The sequence below is a fragment of the Apteryx mantelli genome, chromosome 1 (assembly GCF_036417845.1).
Source record: "Apteryx mantelli isolate bAptMan1 chromosome 1, bAptMan1.hap1, whole genome shotgun sequence".
NCBI lineage: Eukaryota > Metazoa > Chordata > Aves > Apterygiformes > Apterygidae > Apteryx > Apteryx mantelli.
The window spans coordinates 96,667,269-96,694,630 of record NC_089978.1 but is presented as its reverse complement, the minus strand read 5'-3'; the positions used below and the strand labels follow the sequence as shown (position 1 = coordinate 96,694,630).

The following is a 27,362-nucleotide window of genomic DNA, read 5'->3' as shown; positions in this document are numbered from 1 at the left end:
TGAAATCTTCTGTGTAACATCCTGTGTGTAACTTGTACAACAGTGATAAATGTTAATTTAGAATATGACTGACTCTTAATTTGACACTAGTGCTCTGAAAAACAGTATACAGTCACAGGGTACTAATGCCTTTCTTTCAATGCAAGGTTCTGGCTTGGACAGCAACGTTGCAAACAGTCTATAAAACATCTGCCTACAGTGAGCAGTGAAACTCTTCAGCTGGCTAATTATGCTAGCCATCCAGTGGGAAATCTTTCCAAACACAAATTGTTTATCAAACTCACCCGGCTTCCACAGTACTACATTGTAAGTAATGGAGAAATGCTTCTTATCTTTTGCTCCCAGGCATGGATATATGAGCCAGTTCATACTGTTAACTCTAGCATTAGGAACCAGCTGATTGCTATAAGCCTTGACTATCCCCTCTGCCTCCCTTCTCTCTCTCACTGGGTTTGTTAAGCTGTCAGGCTCATAACAAGGAGGGGACATAAGTTTATTACTCAGCAAACAGGTGGGGGCAGACAGGAACTGAGATGCACTTAGTCTTAACTTGAGGGTCTTCTCAATTAGTTGCTTTGTTTAAATGCAGGTTGTAGAGATGTTTGATGTTCCTGGCAACCCTACAGAACTAGAATACAAATACCATTTTCTCTCTGTGAGCTATGCTGAAGGAGATGACAGCCCTGCTACTGCACTTTTACTACAGCAGTTCAAACCAAACATTGAAGAGCTAGTACTAGACACAAAAAGTGGCAAACAAATTAAAAGTGGTGTCAAACGCAAGGTATGTGCTTCAAAAGCCATCAGGCTTGTTCTAAAATATGAAAGCTAAATGCGTGTTCTGAGGATCAGTACCAACTTTAGTAGTATTGTTTCAAAAATTGTATGGCTGATGTCTTATATATTGCAGCTTGTTTCTCTGGTCTGCTTCTAGAGATATTGGGAAGCTATTTTGCAATAGTTATTGTGTTTTAATTCATGCCAGGCCTTCTCAGCTGGTCTAAAGACCCAAAGCAGAACACTCCGAGGTAGCTAGACTAACTTGTATAAGCATAGCACTGGTATCTATGCATTGTGCCATGTAGGCATAATCTTCAAGGGACCACAAAGAGTTGCTTTATGGGATCAGATTGACCTAGCTTACATATGGAAATTTGGTGATGTGTAAATACTGTTTTGAGGAAGGAGGTGACTATAACATTACTTTAAATGAATTGTTTTAGTCCTAAACTAAAGCATTTCCTCAGAGAAGTTTGTCCTCGGGGTGTAATTCATTTAAAACTTGGATAAATGAAATTATTCTGACATCTTTTTGAAATGCTTACCCCAAACATGCAAATACATTTGTCTTTATTTTAATTCTAGTTATCTGGTGACCCATGTTCAACAGAACCTAAGAAACCAAAACGATCAGGAGAAATGTGTGCCTTCAATAAAGTCCTAGCTCATATTGTAGCCATGTGTGATACAAATATGCCATTTATAGGGCTTCGTATGGAGGTATGTATTAAACACTGTTTCTGCCTTCCCCACTTCTCCCCTCTCACCACCTGATTCCCTTGTCTAGATGTGACTGTTTGGAGAAGTTGTAGACATGTTCACTTCATAGTCCCCTTGACCAGCTGAGCCTGGGTGGCTGATGTTTCGCACTGGGTGGCTTTAGTTGTGTTGCAGCTGGTTCTCTAATACTGAGCACTGTGAAAGAGGCTCGAAAAGTTGGGGGGAAGGGAGAGGATGAAAGAGATGCTTGTGGGAGGAGGGGATGGGAGAAAACTTTATACCAAATTTATACATCTGGGTTTTGGCTTTCCAGTGCTTCAGAATATGAAACATCTGTGCCACCCTTAGCCCCCCAAAAAAGTTGTTTTGCTTGACTTTTTGCTTGGGATAATGTTTTTCTCGTTCATTCTTAGCTGTCTAATATGGACATTCCTCACCAAGGAGTACAAGTAGAAGGAGATGGCTTCAGCCATGCCATACGTTTATTAAAGTAAGAGGATGTGCTCCCATACTTGATTTTATTATTGTATATATGCCTAAAAGAAGAAGGAATAAATCTGGAGAGCAGCACTAAAAATATCTTAGGGATTTTGGGAGTTGTTTTTTTGTTCTGTTTTTTTAACTATCATGGATCTTGAACCCCCAAGTGAAGAAAAGGGGGATACTGAAGAAAGTAAAAAGAAGAATAGACTTAGAGCCTGAACTGGGTTTGTTTCCTTCATTAGCCTAAACTAGGGAACTCTGAGAACAGTTCCTGACAGTCCTCAGGCCTAAAATCTCAGCAGTGCTAAGGAAGATATGGTGCAATGATTCATGAACATGGAGTTGCAATTTTAGATCAGATCAGAGGCCTGCTTACTCTGTATATTATTTGACAATGCCCAGTTTCTGATATTCCAGAGGAAAATAAAGGAATCCCAAAAAGGACGATTGCATGATAAACAACTTGTAGAGGAAGCGCTTTAGAACCACACAGCACTTTGGAGTGGAAAGGGCCTGTGGAGGTCATCTAGTTCAACCTCCCGTTCAACCTCCCAAATTTTCAAATCTCCAACAGTTTTGTGCCCTCTCTGGACACAGTATTTGAGGTGTTATCTGTCAAATACTGACTAGAGGGAAATACTCACTTCCCCTGACTGCCTGGTTATGCTGATGCTGATGCAGCCCAAGATGCAGTTGCCTGTCATTGCCGCAAGGGCACACAGCTGACTCCTGTTCAGCTTGTCTCCCAGGACCCTCAGGTCCATTCATGCAGAGCTGCCACCCAGCCAGTCAATGCCCTGCCTGGACTGTTGCATAAGGTTATTTGGTTCCAAATCCAGGACTTGACGTTTATTTTTGCTGAACTTCATGACATTCCTGTTAACCCATTTCTCCAGCAAGCTGCAGTCCCTCTGAATAGCATCGCTGCTTTCCAGGCTATTGATTGCGCCCCTCAATTTTGTGTCATCTTCCAACTTGTTCTTCCTCTGCATCATGTAGGTTATTGAAGATGTTAAATTGTATTGGCTTCAGTGTTAACCCCTGAGGAATGCCAGCCATAACCAGCCTCCAAGTTGGATTTAGAACTGTTGACCACAGTGCTTTCTGCCTGGCAGTCCGGCCAGCTTTTCACACTCCCTGGAGTCCACCTTAAGTCTACTAGTTAAACTTTGGCTTATGTCATCAAATAAAACAGATTATCTCTGTTTAAAAAAGCAAACACACCTTTTTGAATTTAAACAGCCTAACTTCTTTTATACTGCAGAAATATACAGTGATATGAATACCTCACTCTAAATGTATCAGGCACTACCTTTTTAACTTTGCCTATGAGCAGAGAAGTCCTGAGAACTTGTGAGCTGAAGTTAAAGGTGGTATATCAGATTTCTGGAACAAACTCTCAGGGGTTTGAAAGTTTGGTGTGTTTTTATTTAAGCTTTATTTAGTCTGTCCTTTGAACTAAATTCTTGCACTGGGATATGAATAAGTGGGTACTAAGATAGCTACCAGGTTGTTCATTGCATTTTGAATGAACTTGTTCTAAGAGGAGAACTGATTCATGAATTCAGGTTGTCACAATTTCTTTATCTTCATCTTTTAGCTTGTTTCTCTGTATAAAATCTTTATATCAATGTGTTCATACACATCAGGAGACCAGGCCAATCCAATTCGGCAGATCCCTTAACAGTTTATAATTTGCAGGTGTTGAATCAATATAAAAGTTGGTCTTAACTAAGGGTGCTTTTATAATTCATTCTATCTCTCCACATGTGCGCCCCCCTCCCCCCCCCAAATTTGTGAAGAGGAGTAAGATATCTGACTGTTCTTCTGCAGTCCAGCTGTTTCTGTTTTTTTACCATTAATTTGTTCATTCTTTCATGCTCAGGTTTACTTAATTTCTTCAGGAATTGTTAAATTATTTTTTTCGCTTTTGGAGCTGCACTGTGTACAGTTGATATGCTCTTTTCTTCCTGAACAGAGTTCCTCCCTGTAAAGGTGTAAATGAGGAAACACAGAAGGCTCTGGACCGATCTCTTCTTGATTGCACTTTCCGATTACAAGGTAGAAATAATCGCACATGGGTGGCTGAGCTGGTGTTTGCAAATTGTCCGCTTAACAGCACTTCATCCAGGGAGCAAGGTAAGTTTTATTTGGGAAGTCTTGTAAATTTTGTTTCTTTGTGTCTTGCATTAATCTGATCCAGTAGCTCCAATCTCTGTGTTAATGGACAACCCTCAAGATTTCTGGTGAACCACTGTTCACCTGAATAAAACTTTTGACTGCTGAGATGGCACATTCTTACTATTTAAATATGCTTCCAGGTCACTTACCACACTTCAACCACAGTCTGTAAACCACAGTTTGGGAACCTCTAGTTTAACCAGTATTTACCATTCTCCTAACACTGCAGGACCAACACGTCATGTTTACCTGACATATGAAAACCAGTTGTCTGAACCAGTTGGGGGTCGCAAAGTTGTTGAGATGTTCCTCAATGACTGGAACAGTATTGCTCGGCTGTATGAATGTGTCCTGGAGTTTGCACGATCCTTACCAGGTACAAAAATGATTTCCTTTTTTAATTATTCTTTTTATTACATGTTTATAGATTACGACAGCTTTCTCACTCTACCTCTTTTCCTTCCTCTCTTCAAAGACATACCCAACCACTTAAACATTTTTTCAGAAGTTCGTGTCTACAATTATCGAAAACTTATCCTTTGTTATGGAGCTACCAAGGGGAGCTCAGTAAGTAACTCCTAAGCACACTTAAAATGTTTGTGTGAAAACAGAATGGATGGGCTTAGAGTTCTCAGAATTGATCTACAAAATATTTCATTGTATTACATTATTGTAAAATTAATATTGATGAATGTAGAAGATACAAAGGTGCTAGATTACTAATTTGCTAGGTGCCTGGGTGTTTGGAATCTTTGAGGATTTCTACAATATGCTTCTAAGGACAGTTGTGTGCTCTTTCTGTATGCTTCTGAAGCTGCTGATGGATTGAAAGTTGGTATGGTGTACCAGGGTTATATGCAAGTCTCTTTCTTAAGTGGTCACTGTCATATTAGGATATATGGAACTTTTGATCTGAGTGCAAGGTACGTGCTTAATGCTGCCTTGAAAGAAAGCACTCTAGCAAAGATTTCAGTGTAGTGATGTGCTTTCAAATGAGCCAGTCCTTAATTATTTTGTAGCAGAACTGTTCCATCATTCAGAACTCTAGCTTACTGTTTGGCTGTACTCCAGAGTGTTTGAATTTAAAGCATATTTGGTTACTTTGACAGTTGTCTGTGTTGCTCATACCCTTGGACTGAATTAAATGCAGGGTAGAGGAGGAACCAACCACACATTTATCACGGACTTAATATAACTTCGTGTACAACTGAGGCAAAGTAGCTGGTGCACTTGAAATTTGCATCCTGAAAGGCCTTTTCTGTGTTTATATTCTAAGCTGAATTTTTAAGAGCATTTCTGTGCATTTTATTGTGACAGTTTAATCTTACTAAGTAGCAGGAGTGGCTCTGTGGATTTTGCATGTCACTTCCTTATATATTAGCATGTCCAGTTCTCGCTTCTGTGTTATGACTGACAAAATCAGTCCACTTGCAGCAACTCATTAATCACTTCTCTGCAGCAAGAACCTCTTGAGTTTAACTTCCACTCTCAACATCTCTGTCAGAAAAGACTTTTTGGACTGACTTACTAAAGTAACTGCCCAATTTTACTGTTGCCAACAGTCCAGTTATCTAAACGTAAAAGTTATATATAAGCCAACAGCATTTGCTCAGAATTGCAACAACTTTTGTTGCAGGTGAGTTAGGATTCTTTTGAGGTCGGATGAAAAAAACAAAAAAAAAAAAGAGCAGAACAACTTTCATGTTATAACAGCTTAGTTGTTCTAGTTTCCAAGATCATTTTGTGTTCTTGATGTTGCAGATTAGCATTCAGTGGAATTCCATACTCCAGAAGTTCCACATTTCACTGGGAACTGTTGGCCCAAACTCAGGTTGCAGTAACTGTCACAACACAATTCTGCACCAGCTCCAGGAGATGTTTAATAAAACACCAAATGTGGTGCAGCTGTTACAGGTAACATTTTGTAAACTATTTTTAAAAAACATGTAAGATAACTGAGATCTGGGTTCAGATGAAAATCTTTTCTTCAAAATTACATGTGTGTTATGATTGCTTATGGATCTCACTGGAAGAAAGTGGCCTCCGGAAGACTGTATCTCTTTTCAGGTTTTCCCTGACTTTTACTTTAAAGATGAGCTACTTGATCTCTTTATCTGTTCTCTCTCAGGTTCTGTTTGACACTCAGGCTCCATTAAATGCTATCAACAAACTTCCAACTGTGCCCATGCTGGGTCTGACTCAACGCACCAACACTGCCTATCAGTGTTTCTCGATTCTGCCACAGTCACCCACGCATATCAGGCTGGCTTTTAGGAATATGTACTGCATTGACATCTACTGCCGGAGTCGTGGTGTTGTGGCGATACGCGATGGAGCATACAGTCTCTTTGACAACAGCAAAATAGTTGAAGGCTTTTACCCTGCACCTGGGTTAAAGGTGACTGTTTCTGTGTTTTCTGGCATGTCGTAAGTAGAAGTGAGCTTAACCTGAAGCATGGATTTAACGAATTTTGTGAAGAGTTGCAGTGCTTCCAAAGCCATGAGCACAAAATGAATTTTCTGATTCATAAGTAATTTGTTAATTAGAGTTAAAACATTTTCTTTAAAACAACTAGCATCCAGTGTCTTTTTTTTTTTTATCATAATAATATAATGTAGAGGCCATTTTAGGCATTCCTTTTGTTAAAACTCACTGAAGCTTTGTGACTAGGCTAGGTTTATTCTTCAGGATTAAAAGTGACTCTTTCTCCCAAACTTTGTGTGGTGGGACAGTTCTTATCTGTTGCAGATGGGGAAATGTTCTGTATCAGATGATTCTAGATACTTTTCTTAAAATGATTTCCACTGGTGTGTGGCAGGAGCCTGTGGCTTTGATCTTAAATATGATGCTAGCTCATTCTTGCTGAAAAATGAATCTCTGCCCATTTTGACAGAACACCTTAGCTGACAGCAGCTTGTACCAGTCCTAGTCTTGCTGAAATATTGGAAGATGGACCCTTTATGAAACAAGATAGTTTCCTAACTCTTCTTCTGATGATCGCTACTGAGTATTTATTCTCTGGCACTGCATTTAGCTAATCTTAAACCTATAACTCTATTCAAAATCTACTTTTCTCAACAATTCCAAGCAGAAGAATAAGGGGAAGAGGAAAGGGGTGCAGATAGCAGTGGCAAGTGTAAGGAGAGGTATAGGAGCAGATAGTTCAAGAGGGTTGGTAAATTGCTTTTTGAAGAGAGCACTAGAGAGGAGGTGACCTGTGCACTCTTACCCAACAGGGCAGTTTTAGGTGTAGTGCAGTAGGCCAGTAGCTACTGATGAGTCATTCTGGAACAGCTGCAGAGCTGCCGAAGTATAGGAATGGAAAGGACTATTTCCAAGTGCAGATAATTCATTATTTTTTAGGGAAAATAATTGTTGCTCCTTCAGATAACTAGACGTATTTCATGTTAATGAGCAAGGTTTCTTGTTTGGTGGTTATATAAGACTTCTAAAATAAAAAGAAAAAAGATTTGGGGGGCATAAGCTTAAACATCCGCTGAGAAGCTATGTTTATGGATTGATATGGTTTTTTTTAAGCTATTAATATAGTATATGACTAGTAGTTGGATCTAGAGACCTACCTGTTTATGTGCTGTAGCTGGTAAAGGTAGTAGTATTAAACCTCAACAAGTACTGTGCTTAATTATATAATAAAATTTAATTAGGGAAAGTGTTCACTAACAAAATTGATTTATCCACAGACATTCCTGAACATGTTTGTTGACAGCAATCAGGATGCACGAAGACGATCTGTAAATGAAGATGATAATCCACCTTCTCCTATTGGAGGTGACATGATGGATTCATTGATATCACAGCTTCAACCCCAGCAACCACCGCAGCAACCACAGCAACAGGTAACGTCCAGGCAAAATAAGAAATGTTGATCATCTTCCACAACTATAGGTTTTTAAGAACTTACCTTCTGAAAGGATTGGCAGTAAAAAGTGAAGGGAGAATATAAAACTGGTCTGTTCCAGAATTGCCCTTGGTGGGAAATGTATTAATCTGATCACTTCTCATTGCAGCACAGGGAGCACATAGCATATCAGCAGCAGCTTTGGAGGGTCACTTGTGACTTGCTGCCTTAGAAGCAAAGGACTGAAGGGGAGAAACTGTGGTTTAAGATGGAAGATATTGGGGGAGGGAAGAGGGGGCAAAAGGCTTTTCTGTATAAGGCGCCAGATGAAGAGTAATGAGGTGCAGAGGTGTAAGGTGTGTGTTTATATGGTTTGAAGAACCATATTGTTAAATTTTAAAAAATCAAAAAAATAATGGTGAGCTCTGAACAAGGTGGTATAGAAAATAAAATGTTGATGAACCTATCAGAGCTCATAGGTAGGGACCGAGCTTGCATTAATATTCTGCTGTACATACTTCAATTTTAGTACAGAATGATAATTTTCATTGTCCTGTGTTGATGCTTCCAGCCATTTGCAAAACAGGCAGGAGCATCAGGCGCATATCCTCTTACTTCTCCACCCACCTCCTATCACAACACAGTGACACCATCTCCATCTATGATGCACACACAGTCACCAGGTAAGATGGCTGAGAATTTGTGTGCTAATCATGTGCTGGAAATGCACAGCTGCTTTCTGTATGCGTGCTTTTTTTTATTATTTGATCTGTGTTTAGCTCCAAGTTAATCAAGGGTAATGCATCTTACAATGTGCAAAATAGGAAAGTCCTGCCATGCATAATTTGGAAAGTGCATTTTGAAACCAAGCAATACACGCAGCTAAACTGTCATTTTTAGCTATGTAATATTTTACCTCAGCACGAAGGGACCATTGGGACTGTTTTAAGGCTTATAAAAAAGCTTAAAGCTTATCAAAGCCTATTCATTTAATACTTGTTTCTTCAGAAAAGCTTTTCATCATGAAAGCTCAGCTTTCTACTCCTAGCCGTTATAGCGCAACAACAAATAATATCTAAATTTGGGGAAGGGTTGGGTGGGGAGGGAGAGAATGCCATTCTGCAAGCTGAGTATCTTGGAAAGCTTGCTTTATGTGCTGAATCAATCTGGAAAATATAATCCTCATGCATGTAGAAAATGCAGCCTTTGAGCGCAAGAGGGAATTCTAGTGCATCTTGTTTGCCATTTCCCTAACAAGGAGATAACTGTAACAGGTAATAGAAAAACTTGTGACAGAGAAATGGGAAGTGTGTGTGGTAAGTGTCTTGGTATCTTTGATTAGGAAATCTGCATGCTGCAAGCTCACCTAGTGGAGCTTTAAGAGCACCATCACCAGCGTCGTTTGGTCCAACTCCTTCACCTTCTTCCCTTGGAATCACAATGGGACAAACGGCCAACTTTGCCAGCCCACATGGTGAGTTCTTTTACTGGTATGTGTATGTGGTGACAGGGAGAGCAAATCTGTCTCTGAAAATTAAGCCTTTCTGAGCAGACCAAAGTTAATTGGGAAAAAATAATATTTATTGGCTTAAGTAGCTGCTTTTGTAGTTGTAGGTGTACTTGTTAACAGTAGTTAAAAGTAACTGCATGGCATGTGGAGGTGTTTCTAACACTTTAAAAGTTGAGTATCAGTCATGGTCTTTCCTGCTTACTAATTGGGGGAAATTCTATGTGGACTTGCAATTAAACAACGGCTGCAGCTTCTTAGTTGTCTGCAATGAGCAGTCTCCTGTTAGATTAGTTACTTTATTTTCACTGTTTTAAGTTTCCTGGAAAAACAACTGGAACAAATTAGAAACTCAAATGCTTGCAGTTGGAAAAAGTCCTACTCGTTTGACATACATATATGCAAGCAAAATGTCTTTCACTCCTTTCCTTTATTATTTTGAAAACTGCCACAACAATTGTGTTGTAATCGCGTACATTGGAAACTGCTCCATAGATCACAATAAATAAACAGTTCAGATCAGAACTTCAGCACACCATTACAATTGGCAAGATGACAAAGTGAGATAGATATACAACAGACTGTTTAAGAACCTTGCTCTGATCAGTCTTTGTAAGGGAGTACTAATGCAAAGGTACTTCTGCAAAGATAACTTCTCTTGATACTTAATAGCTAAAGAACAGTTTAGCTGAGGCTTTCATTCACTAAGGAGCAGTAGAGGACCCAGTCCATAGGGAAGAGCTCTTTTTAGTTCAGTGCTAAATAGGTGTTAAATATATTGATTTGTCTTGATGTTCAATTTTATTTTATTTTTTGGAAAAATACAACCAGGAAACACTTGAACTTAAATCTTCATTTCACACACCCCCCAACCCACACACGCTTATTACACTTTTTTTATATGGTTGTAAAATGTATTCTAAAAGATTGCAGATATTTCTGCTATTAGTATTTTAAAGATTTTGGTAAGCATTTTTTTTTTAATTTCTAGATTAGAAAACCTTTATTTTTTTTAAAGATGACTATGGTCTTGTAACCTCTGTAGGTACCATAGACCCAAGCTCGCCATACACAATGATGTCACCCAGTCAGCGTGCAGGGAACTGGCCGGGATCTCCCCAAGTCTCTGGTCCCTCACCAGCAGCACGAATGCCTGGAATGTCACCAGCCAACCCTTCCCTTCATTCACCCATCCCAGATGCCTCTCATTCCCCACGAGCTGGAACAAGTAGGTCGCGTTAACAGTATTATGACTGTGAAACACTTGTGTTTAACATTTCTGGTTCTGTCTTTTTGGTAGTTCTATGTTTCAGCCCAACAGTCCTTACTGCTCTTGTGCAGTGAAATATATAAGGAAACAATGCCTTCGTTCTGGCCTAGCCAGCTTTTTTTATAACAAATTGAAGAACAAGTTAAATCATAGAGCGTAAATTTCAACAGGAGTCATGTCTCTTGTTGAGCTGTAGAAATTAGTCTTAAACTATTGAGTTCTGTGAATGTGAGGAAAAATCCTTCAGAATGAAAGCAATGCTAGGCATATTTGCCTACCCAGAAAGTAACTTTTTACTTTATAGAGCTGTAATGCTGCTTTTGCAAGACTGATTTAGCTGTCTTTACATTTCACTGTTGTCTGTACAAAGTTTGTATCTGCTGGCATGCTGAAGAAAGAGATGGAAATAGGCCTGAGTGTTATTGAGACTCTTGGCATGGGTGTGGAGGGTGAAAGCTGTAGTTCCTTGACTTTGCTTTGTTGAAGCCCTATCCCTAGGACAGCCAAATTCTTAAATGAGAAAGATTAAGCTTTGGTGCAGAAAGCTTGTTGCTTATGCAGTGGCAGCAAATAAAGTGAACGCATATCTTACATTTCAGCTTAAAACAATGCTTACTGTAGGTATTTTTTCCATACCAATAGGTTCCCAAACAATGCCGACTAGCATGCCTCCACCTCGTAAACTACCTCAACGGTCTTGGGCTGCATCCATACCCACAATCCTCACTCACAGTGCCTTGAATATTTTACTGTTGCCCTCTCCTACCCCTGGGCTTGTGCCGGGACTAGCTGGCAGCTATCTTTGTTCCCCTCTTGAGCGATTCCTTGGATCAGTTATTATGAGGAGACATCTTCAGAGGATCATCCAGCAGGAAACGGTATGGTTTAACTTCTAGCATTGACCTGCAAGTATGACTCTACAACTGTTCTTTTTCATGCTTCTATGCCCCATGTCTTTCAAATCAGATGCAAACTGAATTGCTTCAAATCTAACTTATCTCCTCTTTTAGAGTTGCCAACAGTAAAATCAGGGAACAGCTCAGAATGTTCTTGGGGCTAGTTAGTGTTCCCATTTTTCTGGCTGGAACATAAATTTTAGCATCTAGTTTGGAGACATATCTTAAGCTCTACCCTTATTGCTGTTGGACTTATTATGGTATATTTCTGAATCTTGCTGTCTCAAGTGTCAAAATTTTAAAAGAGCATTTAGTTTTGCTTCTCTTCCACAGAAATAAGGAGCGGAAAACCTATTTGGTCAGGTGAAATATGATAACTGATGTAATAGCAAGACTACAGCCATATTTTCTGATGCCGTAGCTTCTGTGAGTTCAGCATGTTAGTTGTTAAATAACTAGAAATAGCCATAGGGTTACTCTGGATGCTGCTACTTGGTAGGAATGCCAAAAAATTAGTTACCAGCTGGCAATAACTGAAGTACTCTGCCAGGAATGTTGCTTTAGGGTTTGGGACAGAAAATGTGTACCTCTTCACTTTGGCATTGATTCAGGAACAGAGAAGGAAGATGAATCTTGCATAAGCTTCAGTCTCGACACAATTTTGACCCCTCTCTAAGTATCACATGTTTCTGTGCGGCTGAATACTTTCTTCTTGGAGAGAGGACAGATTAATCTCTAGACTCTTGGGAGTGAATGTATTCATGCTGTTTAGTGAATGACTAATTGAATATGATAATACTTTTCATACAGCTACAACTAATAAACTCCAATGAACCGGGTGTAATTATGTTCAAGACAGAGGCACTGAAATGCAGGGTTGCTCTCAATCCCAAAACCAACCAGACCTTGCAACTAAAAGTAACACCTGAGAATACAGGACAGTGGAAATCAGAAGAGTTACAAGTTTTGGAGAAGTTCTTTGAAACAAGAGTATGTACTCAGATTACTAATGTTCAAATTTTGGGGTATTGCTTTTAATCTGTGGTTGTTTTAAGTGGTTCTGATGACTTTCATTGGGAATAGTGATACGTAAGGGCTGCAAAGTAAAAGATTAACAGCTGGACATGCTGATTATGATATTAAATGATACAGCTCTGTCTAAATAGGCAATACTAATTGGTGTCTTACCACTCTAGGTTGCAGGACCACCTTTTAAAGCAAACACCCTAATAGCTTTCACAAAATTACTAGGGGCACCAACACACATCCTCAGGGACTGTGTACACATCATGAAACTTGAGCTGGTAAGTTAACTCTTCTGTTTTGTTCACTCAGCTTCAGTTACTATATTAAAAATAGGTGCTATCTTTATCTATAAACACATAAATTACTCTGAATTTGTATATATGCTAGTCAGCATTAGTGGAGAAGTTCTGAATTTACTGTAAGCTCTCCTGGAAACTCCCAAAACTTCTCCCCTACACTGATGATCTTGAGAAGCTGCAGGCATGCTTCTGCATGACAGGCATACGAGTAGCCTGGGTGGAACCTTCCTGAATGTGTTCTTGTTTACATATTCAGTTCTTTCAGACTTACTCTGACTTGTGCTAAACCTGGGAACATCTGTAAGTTTAGCTAGAGAGGCATATTCTACTTACTAATACTTCCCTAGGTCGTGGACACGTATGTCACTGACATGAGACTTGTGCTATCTTTCTCTGGGGTGCTCTTTTGAAACAGTTCCCTGATCAGGCAAGTCAGCTGAAGTGGAATGTGCAGTTTTGTTTAACAATTCCTCCCAGTGCACCGCCAATTGCGCCTCCAGGAACACCTGCTGTTGTGCTGAAGTCCAAAATGTTGTTTTTTGTAAGTCACTTATCTGTTTTAAAATTTTTGTGGGCTGCATGTATTCAAAATGATCACCGGTTAGTGGCAAAATATATGCATGCTATGTCTGATAACTGTAGTAACTAACAATGTTCTGCTGTTTGGAAGCCTAGGGTTGCATGCCTCTCTTCTGTAGCAAGTTCAGAGAGTATTCCTATTCCCCTTTCTATAAAAATCACAGCAACTCTTATGTAACTTCTTGTGTGGTTTTCCTTTTGTGCTCCTTGTAGAGATGTTAACTGTGTATCTTAAAGTTCAGTTCCCTGTGGCCTGTGGGTATCATCTTTGTATGCTTAAATTGTGTGTGTGTGTGGGGGGGGGGGGGGGGCTATTCTTTGAGGCACTTACTCCTTATATAAAATGATACACAAGTGGTGCTGGGAAAGGAAAGTAGAAATGGAGATGGATAGGTCAAATCTGTATTGTTGTGATCTCTGAGGGATGTTCAAGAATAAATAGTTTACAGCTGGGTGAAAACTTACCAGTTGCAGAATTGATATCTGAAAACTGAGGGGAGTGGAAAGGCACACAGTCTGTAGGTCTGGAGTGTTTAACTGTGTTAGAAGTTGTGCTGAAGTACGTAGTTCAATTTAATGCATTTTTTTTGTTTTGCCCACAGCTTCAGCTAACACAGAAAACGGCAGTCCCACAGGAAGCTGTTAGTATTATTGTCCCAATTATTTATGATATGGCTTCGGGTACAACTCAACAGGCTGACATTCCCAGGCAACAGAACTCTTCTGTTGCTGCTCCAATGATGGTTAGCAATATTCTAAAGAGGTTTGCTGAACTGAATTCACCACGACCAGGTACTGTACATGTCCAATAGATATATTCTGTCCACCCAGACATCTGTGACAAATCGCCAGTGTAAAACTAAATCTCTAAGTCTGAATTCTTCTTGATTTCTATGTCCTTAGTGATCACAAAGTCCTGTTGTGACAGGCGATAGATAACTTAATAGCTAGTACTGGCAATGCAGCAGACGTTTATGCCAGAAGGTTACAATGATGCAAACTGGTTTTCCCTGTTTTGCCACGGGGATAGAATGCACCTATTGTTGGCCTAACTCTTGCTGCACAGTAGCAATTATAACATTTTAACAAATGGGCCCAGAATGAATCACAATAAATGCGCTGTGGTTAAGTATCAGTTTTCATGGTTAACTATAAAGTTATTGAGCTTAACAGTAGAATAAAGGGATGTTAAAATAATTGTCAAAACTTGTCCATGTACTGTGAATGATAAAAAGTAATTGGAGTAATTGTATGCACTTCTGTCAGTGTGTACACTAGCAGAGGCGCATACAGTTCTGTCCACCAAATGTGCTGTGAAGTGTTTGAGCTAAATAGATTGTTCTGAATGTTCACTGGCCTGTAGATGATGCACTGTGAGCAGCGTTGTTCTTTGCTCTCCCTCCTGTTGGTCTTACTTTTCATTTAGTTAATATCTGACAACGCTGAATAATACTAGCAGGTTCTTTGGGCAGCATGTTGTCTACAAGTGATGGTTTGGGAACCTAATACACAAATAACTCGTAAGAACAAAAGCTTTCAGTTCTGCTGTAGTTGCATGCTGAAGAACAAAGTCTCTGTCCGTATAACCCAGTGAATAGATTGAAGTCGTGAATCCAGAGGTTGAATTCTACTTTTGTTCTGTATATTTATTTATCTTATTGTGCAGTAACTTTTGCTATGCTTGACGGTTTATTTGGAGTGCTAGAACATAAGTAATGTTTATCTTAAATTGGTATGGATATGCATACACTTTTTAAAATTGTGATGAGATTAATATTAACATGCATTTTCTGTTTAACATGTAGTGTAGGTAAATAGGAGAGAGATATCCTTTAGAGGGGGTGTGGCCTGCCTGTAAGAGTTCTGTGTGTGATAGGCTAGAACTACTGGTTGCATAGCACTTTTATTTCACGATACATTGAATATACTTCAGATTTTCCTTTTGGAAAGTCTTTCCCCACTTAGTTCTAGTGGGGAGGGGTAGACACTTGTTTTGCCTTTGTGCTTTAAGGTAAACCCTCCACAAAATGCCACAGCATAGGGAGTAATTGTCAGAGCTACTCTGGAATATCCCAGGTGAAATGTCTTCTTGCAATCAGTAGGTAGATGAGGGCAGACAATTTTGTGTGTCACACAAGTCTTCATGGAATTTAGGAGTGCAGTACAGGAAGCAGAACACAGACAAGAAAAAGTCCATATAGAAAGAGCTTGTGGCCCCAAGCAGGACCTTATCCAGGCAAAGAAGAATATAGCTAGCTGAGCATGAGCAGAGGACATTTCTGGTAGTTTTTCTTCCAACTTCTAATAGAAAGGATGTGTCTGTATTGATACTTTTTTTAAAAAAAAAGTCTTCCCTGAGGACATTTTGAAATTTCCTGTGTTCTTATTGACAAAAATTTTATTATATCCAGTAGAAAAGTATACGATGCCTTCTTTACTTTGCTGTTGAAAGGTGTAGGAGAGCCACCTTAAGAAAATTCTCTGTAAGAAATAAGAGTAAATAACTGGGAGACTTCTCCTTTCACAACAGCAGTACATGGGAGATCCCAGATGCGCATCCTTTCTCTTATGATGTTGTTGCTGCTCTATCCAGGATCTTCCTACCTGTGTGCTAGCTCTTCTGCTGCATTCACTGCAATTTGCTTGGTTAAGTGAATTCTTCATTTCAGTCAGAAAGGACCAGGGCTTCCCACCATGCACGTTTGATATACTGGCACTTTCGTTGTAACTCATAATCAGTGTTGCCTCATTTTGGCTGTATCTTTTTTACCTTTCTCTCTTTGTGAGAAAGTTATTTTGTATTAAGCCTAATTTTCCTCTTAATAAAATGTTAGTAACTGAAAAGTAAGTTCTTCTGGAAGAGTTTTATTTTCAGATCTGTGGGCAAGCACATTAAGCTGTATTTAACAGTAAAATGTTGACTCATTGTGAATATACTGTCTTTCTGAGAGCATTTTACACATGCCTCCATGGGGGGAAAAAATACTTTTTTCAGTAGTTCTGTGAACTGAGAAATGGAATCAGTGCCCTGGAATAACAGGGTTAACTTGGGCTGTAAGTCTACAACCTGCGTTGTGTAAGAGACCTTAGTCTGGCAAGGAAAGGAGGTCCCTACAAGATCCAAGGGGGGACCCTTAGAGAGGAGCTTAGGGGACTTGTGTGGTGTTTTCTTTAAAACACTTGACTGCTAAGCGTTCCTCAGTGTCAGGTTTTCAGTGATGCTGTGGATGGCATTTAGCCCAGATTTGTAGCAGGATGTGAGGTTTGATATGCTAATGACTTGCCCAAAATAATCTTGGGAATCACTAGTTTGGCAGTTAGGATTAATGCATCCTAACATGCTCTGCTCTTATCACGTAGCTCACACCGTTGCTCTGCAGCAATAAAATTCAGTGTCTTCTAATTGATGTTTCTAAAAATATGCAGGAAAAACCCAGCCCACAGTGACAGGGTACAATAGTGGGAATTAACTGTATTCTCTTAGCATGAAACAGTAGATCAAAGTTACAGCTGCCTAATTTTTCACCTTTTGTTGGGCTAATTAAACCCGCTTCTAGTGGTTTTAATTTTTGAAACTATTTCAGAATATTTGTATATCTTTGTCAAAAAATGCCACTGTTAAACTTGAAACAGCTGTGATTGATCTTTGTATCAGACTTCAGCAGATTGAAACAGTTCTCCTTTCTTCCTTTTTATTGCATTTATTTTGTAGTGTAGAAGTCAAGGCTAGAACCAGGGCAATTCAGCTGAAAGAAAAAGATTTCTGACTTTTGTCGAGTCTTGACTTAAAATTGCTTTTACATCTAGGGTTAGGACAAGAAAACGTCTTCCAGCTCTGTTCCAGACTCAGGTCTTTTGAAATGTTTAGATTTTGCTCTTAATCAATACAAATAGAAATTGGAAAAGCTTTTTGATAAGATGTAGTGCTTTTGATTAAGAACATACAGAAAAATATGGATCATAATCCCATATGATAAGCCCTGTGATGGATTCATGACATTCTCAAAAGCTGTTAAAAGTTAAGAGCTGCTCTCAGTGGTTTCTGACAATTTTGTGAACAACAAGAGACTTCCCGCTGAGAAAACAAGTGCTACTTGAGTTAAAAATCATTACAAATCCTGACTTCTTTGGAGGTAACTGGAATCTGCAAGTTGCAATTACTGTTTGATTGCGAGCCCCTTCCCGTGTTAGGCTGTAACCTCAGTGTTAGCTGTTCTTTTAACATGCATCAGCAGGCCCAGGGTGAGTCCCAGTACAGAGGGGGTCTGAGTGGCACACTTGTTTGTGTACTTGCTAGAATTAACCCCTGACTGTTGAATTTGTGTTCTGTGTTGTGCTAATATATCTTTTTTCCCTGTTCTAGGTGAATGCACAATATTTGCAGCAGTTCGTGATTTGATGGTTAATCTTACGCTGCCCCCTGGTGGGCGTCCATAGACACTTTTAAAAGAAGGCTGAAAAAATGAGACAAAACAGCAAAAAAAAAACAAAAAAAAAAACAAAAAAAAACCCTCTCTGAAATAAGCCTTCAGTTAAAAGAGGACGTTTTAATTTTACTTTTTTTAAGAGCTAAATATAATAAACTGGCAAACTTTCAGGGATGCACTTTCATCAAATGAGTATCACCACGACTTTTGTATAGTGCTGTTGTATAGTGTGTTTTAATGGGAGACACTTCAGACTAGGTAATAGATTGAAGTATCAGCTTGCTGGTAATAGATTTAATATTCTGTTTTATACTATAAAGATTATGAAAATGCCAAACTTGTTTGTTTTTGTTTTTCTTATGTTTTGGTGTAATAGTCTTTTTTTAAGGCAGGTCTGTCATTTTGAATACTGTAAAACTGTGACAAACTTTATATTGAAGCTGTATTTTAATATGACTGCTTTGAATCCTTAAACAAATTATTTGGGCTTGTTGTAAACATGTCCCCAAAAAGCAATATTTAATAAACTGGATTAAAAAATCTTAAACTGGATGTTGTATAATCTTAAACTTTATTCCTCTCCACTGTAGTCACTGGCCAGATCTCTTGTATTCGCACTTGTTTGGCAATCTCTGTATGTAATCTTGTTTTCATGCACTCATGCCCCCTAACTGCAAAACAAACAAATCTGTTCCCCCACAAAATTCTTCATTTGCTCAGTGGTTTTGATTGGTTCTAAATCATAGGAAAACAGTTTATCCATTTTCCTTAGTATATAAATAACCGTCGTTATTTAAAACAGTGCTTCAGCCCTTACTGTTGTTAAGAACTACATATATTCTGCCCCAGAGGCAGGCATAGAGTTAGGAAGCACCTGCTTTTTTGATCTGTCTTGGAACTCTTATTATTGAAGACTTTATTATAATAGATGTGATTAATGGTCATATTGTAAAGGAAGGTAAGACAAGCTTGACCTGTGTGCCACGAAATTGGAGAGGCTGATCCAAGAAAGCTGAAGATAACCAAGAAAATAACCACAGAAACAACCTCACATTTAACTTTTTGAATTGGATGTAGGTAATTTTGTTAGTGTCGACTGAAGGCACTTGTTGTAGTATAAGGAAAATTACCAGCTTAAGGAGTTATTGTCACTTGTTTGTTCGCATTCATCAGTAGTCCCAAGCTTTACTGAGTTCAAGATGGTTTTCCAGATTCCTGTCAGCGTAGCCTTCTGCTGCTCTACCTCACTCCTTTCCGAGAGAGTTCTCTTAGCTCCCTGCTCTGCTGAAAGATGTTTCCAACTAATTTTAAAAATCCTTTTCTGGCCTGCCTTACTGAATTTGGGGCTGGCTACTGCCCCTGCCTCTGTTGCAACTTTTTTAAAAAAACTGTTGCCATAGGAAATATTCTCTTGGTTAGTGTCCACTGCAAATTTCAGCCTTGAGCTTGCGTTTGAGTGTTGTTACTGGACCAGTCAGCATTAATATAATACTAGTCTGGCTTTTATGTGTCTAATGGATGATTACACCGTTTCTATTTCTGAAGTATGAAACTAATCTACTAGAGTAAAACACTGGTAATCTGTAGAAGTTGCTGCTACTCATTTGGAAAGATTCCTGCTTTTCACTATTAGAGTGATATTTTAAAACTGATACAAGGTGATATAAGGGTGTCTGAAAAAGACTGTATATCATGCTGGCTACTAGTCTGGATTCAAGGTCTGAACATTCCCATGCTTAAAAGCAGCTTTCTGATATGCAGAGAAACTTGTGTTTGTGCTTATGGGCAGGTAAGTGTACTGTATGAAAAAGGCCCCACTGAGAACTTCAACATTTAAACAAAATAGAGGGGAGGAGGTGTTTCCTCACTGCTTTATCACGCCATAGGGCAGAGAGGAAAAAACAAACTTGACATCATTGTGAAATGACATTCCCAACCTGACAGCATGGAAAGAATAGTAAGTATTATTCATTTATACACCAATTCTCTTAACATATTTCACAGATTAAGCCCTTATCCTAAATAATTTAATTCTCAAGGAAAATGCTACTAGATCAAGGAAACATTTCCTACTGCCCAACAACACTATTTTTTTTCCAAAGGAATGATCCTGCGTATTTACAAGTGCAATTTTAATTTCTGTTTTTCATATGGGCAGTATAGCTTTCTGAGTAGCCAGATGTTATACCCACCTGCTGCATTTGAGCTGTTTGTAGATTTTCATTGTTATGGGAGATCTGGTTGTCCATTTAGTTCACTAAAAATGCTGTGGTGACTCCACGTACTGTGGTACTCCTAGTTGTGTTAAAGACTTCTTTTAAAAGAAAAAGCAAAGGTGGGGGAAGCTTTTTGTGAGCCCTGCAAACTCGGACAAGAAGCTGAGTGAAGGTGGGGGGGGGGCTTGGGAGGGGAGTTGGGTTGGGTGGTTTTTGTTTGTTTGAAACTGCAAGAGTTTAAATTGCTTGCTGTGCTTATTTACACTTTTGTGGCTCCTGCAGGTTGCCTTCAATGAGACTGCAAATGTGTAATTGAGTTTACAAAGATTTCAGTAAACAAGTAACTTTCTCTGTACAAACTTGTTCTAATAATGAATACTGAGACAAGACAAAGCTTCATATAGCTAGAAGCTCTTTTTCTTTCAAGAGCTACAGTTCGAGTCTCTAAGCACGTGTTAAGGTTTCATCTAATAGTTGAAAGTTACTCTAGAGTACACTTAAAAGCAAAAATGTTCTGTATGAGAAATAGTGGATACAGTGCAACACTAGGAGCATAACTATTTGTATCACTTTCTCAGATTTATGATTAAACTGACAAAGGTATCATTTCAGTAATTGTTTCCTGGATTTTATTTTAGCTTAAATGGTTATAGTTGTTCCCCTGGCCCACATTTTGCATGTATTCAAAGAATTTCAAATGTTTTTAAGGTAAGAATGTATTTCAAGGAATTAGTGTGTAATTAAATTGTATTAACTGTATATGATATCCAGATTGTAGTTAGTTCTAACTATTCTGTAACCCTCATAATAGTAATATAATTGAGAGTTTCATGTTTAGGTTAAATTGCACTGACTTAAAATATGGGGCTTTTCCTAAGACATTCTGACAGCAGTCAGTGCTCCGGCTTTCAGTGTGTAGCACTGTGCTTAAGATTTAACTTCTTGGGGAATGCTTTTAAGATTTAAGTATGCCTCCACAAACATTATAAGCTTGGGAAACAGTGCTGTTTGACTGCTGCACTTTAACAGATGACTCTTTTTGTATACTCCCAACCGCTCATGTTCTTCCAGAACAGCAATCAACTCCTTTGGGAAATGACCCTGCATAATAGATTTTAAAGGAAATATTCAGCTGCTGCTCTGAAAGATAGGAGATGCTGAGTGAGGAAGGATTGTACCCATGTTGGCTGGGGGTTGTGCAGAGTAGCACAGAAGCTGAAAGCTACAGTAGCTTAATCCTGGACAGCTTGAATTCCTGAACATAGAGATGCTGGTTGCAAGGGATGGTTGGGGGCCACCTAGCCCAACGTCCCGCTGGGAATGGGAGCATCTTCTTGCATTCTGCTGTGCTGCAGAGCTGCTGCATGCAACCAGTGGTGACTTGTATAAGCAAGCGCTGTGGAGAAAATGGTCTTTGCTGTGTGAAATGGGACTCTAAAGAGGGTGAAAAGGCATGATGTTCAGGCTTGTCATTAACTGGTTTTATTACTCCCCTTAGAAGAGCTTTGTCAAGGTTGCAAATACGAGAAGGAGTATATTCTGGTGAAGGGGGCTTTGCCCCGCACCTGAAGCTTTGTCCAAAGGGACAGAAGCTAAATGAGTTTGTCAGAATCAGCTCAGATCCCACAAAAAGCCTGAGTGAGTGCTAATATGCTTTTCTGACATCCTTGCCATGCATTAGGCTTGGTCTGTCAGTGGCCAGCTGGCTCTCAAGGGACCATTTCCCTATGAGATCGTCCCCTTTTTCTCCTCTGCAACAGCAGAGGACACATCTGTCTTGTCAGTAGTTCTTCTCAGTGCTGCTTCAGTTAATCAAAAATAAAGGACACTTAAATAAATAAATTTCCTTAGGAAACCTGCCTGCCCTTTGCACTGTGGCCTGAAGTACAGTTGTCTCCTTACTGCTATAGCTTGGCCTCTTGCCCCTGGGCTGCTGCTTTGTATGGGTCCCCCACTGGCCTACTGGCACCTGCACCATGGGGAGAGGTGTCCTGCCAGCCTGGCTGGCTGTGGGCTGGTGGGTGGCTTCCTCATCCTGCCTGTCCTGCTTGCTGCTGCAGGGGCTGCTCCCTGTTCTGGCAGCAGCCTTCTCCTTGCCAGCTTCCTGCATTTTTCCGCTGAGGCTACCCAGTTGCCAAATATGATCAAATAGGAGGAAAATACCTGGCCAGCTTGCAAAGCAGCAGGCAAACCTTAAGTGCCCTAAAAGCACTGCATTTTTTTAAAAAAAAATTGTATGTAATCCCATCCTTTGAAGCTGGTTGTGCAGCAGAGGGAGGGAGGGGTGGCAGGGCTGTTTCTGGCGGAGTTTGGGAAAGTGGGGACAGAGTCAGCCTGAACCAGGGCTGGGAGCTGCTGTTGGTGACTCCATCATCTCTCCTGTGCCAGTTTATGGTGTGAAGTAGTACTACTGAGATGCTCACCTCCTCCCCCTCCTCCCCCCTGCCCATACACACGTGTGTGTGTGAGCACTCGCACTCAAAGAGGTTGGTTGTACTTCTCTTAGCCACAAGTTGTGCTTAGCCATGGCCTCAGTCTCACAAGAGAGCTGTTAGGTTTTCCACCAGCTGAGACCTAATTCATATTTTGAATCCGTATCTACCATTTTAACCTACTGAGTTTTAACCTACCTTCTGAGTTCAAGCTTTCCAGTTCAGCTCTTGGTTAATGTTTCTGGAGAAGACTGTGCATGCTCTCCCTCAACAGGCATCCCATTGGTGTCTGTCCAGCACAGCCTAGTCGCTAGCCAGCCCCTTGGCTCTGCTGCGGGCTGCTCCAGCTCGCGCTCCGTGAGCTGAGTTTGCGCCAGAAGGGACAGAGGTGTGTAGGCATCTAGTTGGGGCTGCTTGGCCCCGGGCCCAGGCTTGCTCCCAGCCCTCTGCACGCAGCAGTGTAGACGTAGCCCTTCACCTTCACATAGCTCCATGCAGGACGCATTGCACTGTGTGTTAGGGGTAGCTCTGGCTGCAAGCCCAGAGATTTTATTTAAATTTCCCTTTGACTCCACGGGCTAGAATTCACCTCAGGAGTGAGTGCTATTGCTGGGTAGTGTCTTTTCTCTCATCTCACAAAAGGAAAAAGTGGTAAACTTTAGAGATCAGCTTCTTCTCTGTGCTCTAAGTGTCCATCATAATCATGATCATCCTAATGGTCATAACCAACTCAAATTTCATTTTCATTTTGAAAACATGCTTATTAGGCCTAAAATCAAGTTTGTAAGCTGCTTCTGTCTATATGTTTCTGAATTTGTCTGCTATTGCAGAGGGGTACTTTAAAAAAAAAAAAAAAAAAAAAAGGAGAGGGGAAAAAAAAGGGGTGGAAAAAAAGCTTGCCTTCTGCCCCCCTGCCTCTTGCTCACTGTCCAGTTTGGCACAATGTGATAAAATGCACATTCAGCATCGTGACCTCTCTGAAGAATCAGCTGATCAAATAGGGAAAGATTTAAGTCTGAAGGAAAACAACCTTTTATTCAAGCACGCTGTTCATTAACAAACATAGCAAATGGACTTCTGGGTATCCCAGAAGAGGATTATTCCAGTTTCTTTCATTTACTTTAAATAATATGACCTTGAAACATTAGTGGCATTTATGGCCAGGTAGCAACATTTAAAATAGAGTTTTTAGAGTACTTTAGAATAGAGACACAGGTCTGAAACCCAAGGTGACCCATGAGCAGTGTGTGTTTTGTTATGCAGATTTACATGGCTTGCGGGCAGATGCAAGTTTCTGGACCAGATCAGTGTGGCACAGCAGCACTCCTCAACCTTTTAATCTTCTGTAACCACTTCAGAGATACGAATCAGCAGAAGGTCACAGAGGTAAAACTGTCCAGACTATTTCCAATGAGTCCTCTCTTCTTTCCTAGCACATGGTATTGTGTAGGCAAGAGCACCAACTTCATTTGCTCAGGGGTCAGAAGCAGTATCTATGTTGACCCCATCATGGTGACCACTGGATTGCACCAGGCAGGAAGAAACGTCTCCATCCTTCTCTGCCACCTCTTACCGTATGTCCCCGGGCTCAGCCCACGAGTCCTGCCCCTGCCCCGGGCGCCCATGCTGGGATCCCAGTGCTGTGCCCAGCTCCCACAGCCTGGGGCGCCACGCCAGCTCCTCAGCCCCCCGTCCCACGGCTTCACGGTTATCTGCAGCGACCTTCTGCGTGCCCGCATTCGTCCTGCTCTTGGGGTGGGCCCCTCCACATGCCACTTGGAGGTTCGTTTGGCATAGAGTGGCTGTGGCCCTGTTGTGGCATTGCTGTTTCTCCTCCTTCTTTTCAGGCAATTAAATGCTGCAATGAGCTTATGCTTTCTTCAGAAGTTAGAGTTTCTTCTCCCTGGTTGGAGGAGTTTGGGAAGAAGACTTTGGACTTACCAAGTGAATTCCAGACAGTGCCAGAGGTTGGATCTGCTAGTACAGCTATAAGAAAAGGTAAAACAGGTGGCTCTGTTTTCTTTTGCCTTTAATAAGAAACATAGGACTGGAAGTGGTCTCCTGTGTCTCCATATCCAGATCCATTTACAGCAAATGTGCTGTAAAACTCTGTTTATAAACTTAGCAGGTTCCATCTCAAAATTAGGTCTTTTTGCCTAAATTAAAGTCCCTTCAATACTCCCCTTGGGAGTTTGTTGAAGATCCTTGATGCTCCAAGGTTTATAGTGTACCCTAGAAATTACGTTAATAGCAGACAGCTGTGAGCAAGAAGCTGTATATATAAGTGTCTAAGGAAACACCTGCTCCTTTTAGTCTTTTTTCTGAACTCCAGTTCCTTTGGGCATGGTTAGGACCCCAGTCAGGCAGTGGCTGTTAAATAGTGATTTTAGAAGTGTCTTTAATTCATTCTCATGCAAAACCAAAAAAATCTGCTCTGCAAGAACTCTCTTCACACTAGCCTAAAATTAAAGAGGACTGGGAAAGAGTGGGAAGGAGAAGTTGTTCACACCTCAAACAGCTTCTGTCATCAGACTGGGCTGTCCGTGTACAAGCGGAAGCAGGACAGCTGGATGAATTGGAAGAAGAGATGGAAAGGTTTTTGACTTGCCTGCAAATAAAGGAAATGAAGCAGGAATTACCAAAGGAGAAACTTCAAGAGGTCTATCTTCTGGTAGAAGAGCAGGAAAGACTGTCTGAAAAATTGCTTTAGCCCTTCCCACTGAAGTCATTTTATCATTTTAGATTATTTTTAAGAAAAAAATATATTTTAAACACATATTTAGCGATGAAGACCTAACCAAACAAAGGTAGATTTTTAGGTTACTGTGTGGCAAACTTGAAGTCCCTCTAATGGTATCAGAAAGGTCCTCGGTCTCCCAGCTCTGTTGTTCTAGCACACCTTGGCACTATCCCACTGAATGCCTCACGCATTCACGTTTGTCTCTGTCTGCTTTTTTGAGCAGCTTTCTCATGCCTTTGGTGCAGTTATGTAACGCTCTCAGGCACCTCTTGCTTGTCCGGACCAGTAGCAAAACTGCTCAGTTAATCAAGAAGGAATTTTTTTGCTCAGCCTTTTTCCCATTCCAAAGTTTCCCAAATCTTTTTGTCCCAAAGTTAAGATTTTGCACGTATCACTCTACAGCACTTGGGAACTTAGGCTACCAAAGCTCCTACCAGTAAATAGTTTTTTAAAAAAAACAAACTGTAATTGTGAAGTTTTGGAGCAAATGTAATCATATGAAAACCTATTTGTCTATATAGTTTGATTCTGCACTATGGGGAAATTTTAAGATATTTGTTTAAAATGGAATTGTTAAAAATCAATATGCAATTTTTATGCAAATTCTAATTCAAGTAGAGAGAGCTGGGATGGGGTCATTGGTTTGGGCTTTTTTTTTTATATATATGAACATCTTCACGTTTTTGCAAACGTGAACATAGCAACATTGTGCTAAGCAACAACAACAACCTAGCAAGTAAGGCTGACCAGCCTGTATCATTGTTTTATTTCAGTGCTTTTCATACCTTAGATTTTAAGGGAGAGACAACAAAAAAATCTTGCTCTGATTCTCTTTGATCTTCCAAATTTTCCTCCGCATTTAAGTTGCATGGGCATTAAAAAAAAAGAAAAAAAAAGGCTCCCATCCCAAATCTTTGCCAGGGTGCACTGCATGCTAAGACATGCAGGATTAGCTTGGTTTAAGGATTGGCAGAGTGAAGGTTAAAGCTGACCGAATGAAGATCATGCCAGTGCGCCATTAAGCAAGCTAGCAAGAGCAGGCCAACCGCAGAGAATTAATTCACGGCATCCTCTTGAGTGAGAAGTGCTGGCAGGTGCCTGCTTGTGGCTGGCAGACACCCGGAGCGCACCGGGAAGAACTTGATTCTCAGCCAGAGCTGGTCTGGACTGGGACTGCACAGAGCCATTTTGAACTCTGTGCATGCTCTTATTGTGGGAAAGATTTCTTTTTCTTTTTTTTTAAATAAGAAATGTTGCTCTGGACCCAGGTTGGAAGCAAGATGGATTCTTCTACCCTTTAATTTCTAACAGTAGGATGGTATTTAAAATATATATGGTCACACTCACACATACACACACACAGAGTCTCTATTTTTGTCTCTGTTTTTATTTTAAGTGAATCTGTCTGCTGGCCTTTGAGACCTTGTAGTAGTGTCCCAAATTTGGCTCTGTTGGGCTGCTTTGATAACACTTTGCACAGTGAAATTGGGTCACTTTTTTTCCCTGTAATGCCTCTGTTTCATTCTTGCATCTCAAAGTCTTTAGGCAGAATCTGATGTGGGAACCTTAGGAGCAAAAAGTACACAATAGCTATGGCTCAGTAGTGAACCGCTGTCCACTTCTGTCATCTCTGACCTTTAATTTTGGATATCCACTTACAAGCACCATGCTGTCAGAATCCCATTTTCCTGCTCTAAATAGGAATCTGTTTTTGACAGTCTGTCCTGTTGTCTAGATAACAGCTTCCTCAAGCCCTCCTCCATACACAGCTCTTTGCTGTTTTCCTCCATAGATCAGGAGTTAAAATAAAGCCTTTAGCAAATCTGGCATTTCCTCCTCCTCCTCTGCTCTTTTATTCGCACAGATAATTTTGTGGAACAAATCTAATTTTACCTTTAGCAAGTGGGTTTTTTTTGGTTATTTTTTTAAACAGTAATTCTTATAAT

At 40.2% G+C, this 27,362-nt stretch overlaps 2 protein-coding genes across 4 annotated transcripts in view; both read left to right on the top strand.

Annotated features, from left to right (window-relative positions):
- MED14 (mediator complex subunit 14) overlaps positions 1-18,575 on the top strand; it is a 36,915-nt gene extending 18,340 nt beyond the window's left edge. For 2 of the 3 annotated variants that reach the window (XM_067297775.1, XM_067297769.1), the window contains 19 exons: positions 147-306; positions 590-784; positions 1,366-1,500; positions 1,914-1,990; positions 3,962-4,122; positions 4,394-4,540; positions 4,640-4,731; positions 5,926-6,078; positions 6,293-6,562; positions 7,867-8,022; positions 8,596-8,707; positions 9,367-9,498; positions 10,577-10,759; positions 11,444-11,679; positions 12,508-12,687; positions 12,894-13,001; positions 13,438-13,563; positions 14,204-14,393; positions 17,965-18,575. In XM_067297775.1, coding sequence (XP_067153876.1) covers positions 147-306; positions 590-784; positions 1,366-1,500; positions 1,914-1,990; positions 3,962-4,122; positions 4,394-4,540; positions 4,640-4,731; positions 5,926-6,078; positions 6,293-6,562; positions 7,867-8,022; positions 8,596-8,707; positions 9,367-9,498; positions 10,577-10,759; positions 11,444-11,679; positions 12,508-12,687; positions 12,894-13,001; positions 13,438-13,563; positions 14,204-14,393; positions 17,965-18,038 — 2,887 coding nt within the window. In that variant the 3' untranslated portion in view covers positions 18,039-18,575. The remainder of the gene's footprint in view (positions 1-146; positions 307-589; positions 785-1,365; positions 1,501-1,913; positions 1,991-3,961; positions 4,123-4,393; positions 4,541-4,639; positions 4,732-5,925; positions 6,079-6,292; positions 6,563-7,866; positions 8,023-8,595; positions 8,708-9,366; positions 9,499-10,576; positions 10,760-11,443; positions 11,680-12,507; positions 12,688-12,893; positions 13,002-13,437; positions 13,564-14,203; positions 14,394-17,964) is intronic. The other variant, XM_067297784.1, reaches the window with a different exon arrangement.
- Positions 18,576-23,960: 5,385 nt separating this feature from the next.
- On the top strand, positions 23,961-25,386 carry C1HXorf38 (chromosome 1 CXorf38 homolog). The gene is made up of 3 exons (XM_067289810.1): positions 23,961-24,062; positions 24,524-24,707; positions 25,208-25,386. The coding sequence occupies exons 1-3, from the start codon at positions 23,961-23,963 to the stop codon at positions 25,384-25,386; spliced, it is 465 nt and encodes a 154-aa protein (XP_067145911.1).
- The last annotated feature ends 1,976 nt before the right edge of the window (positions 25,387-27,362 follow it).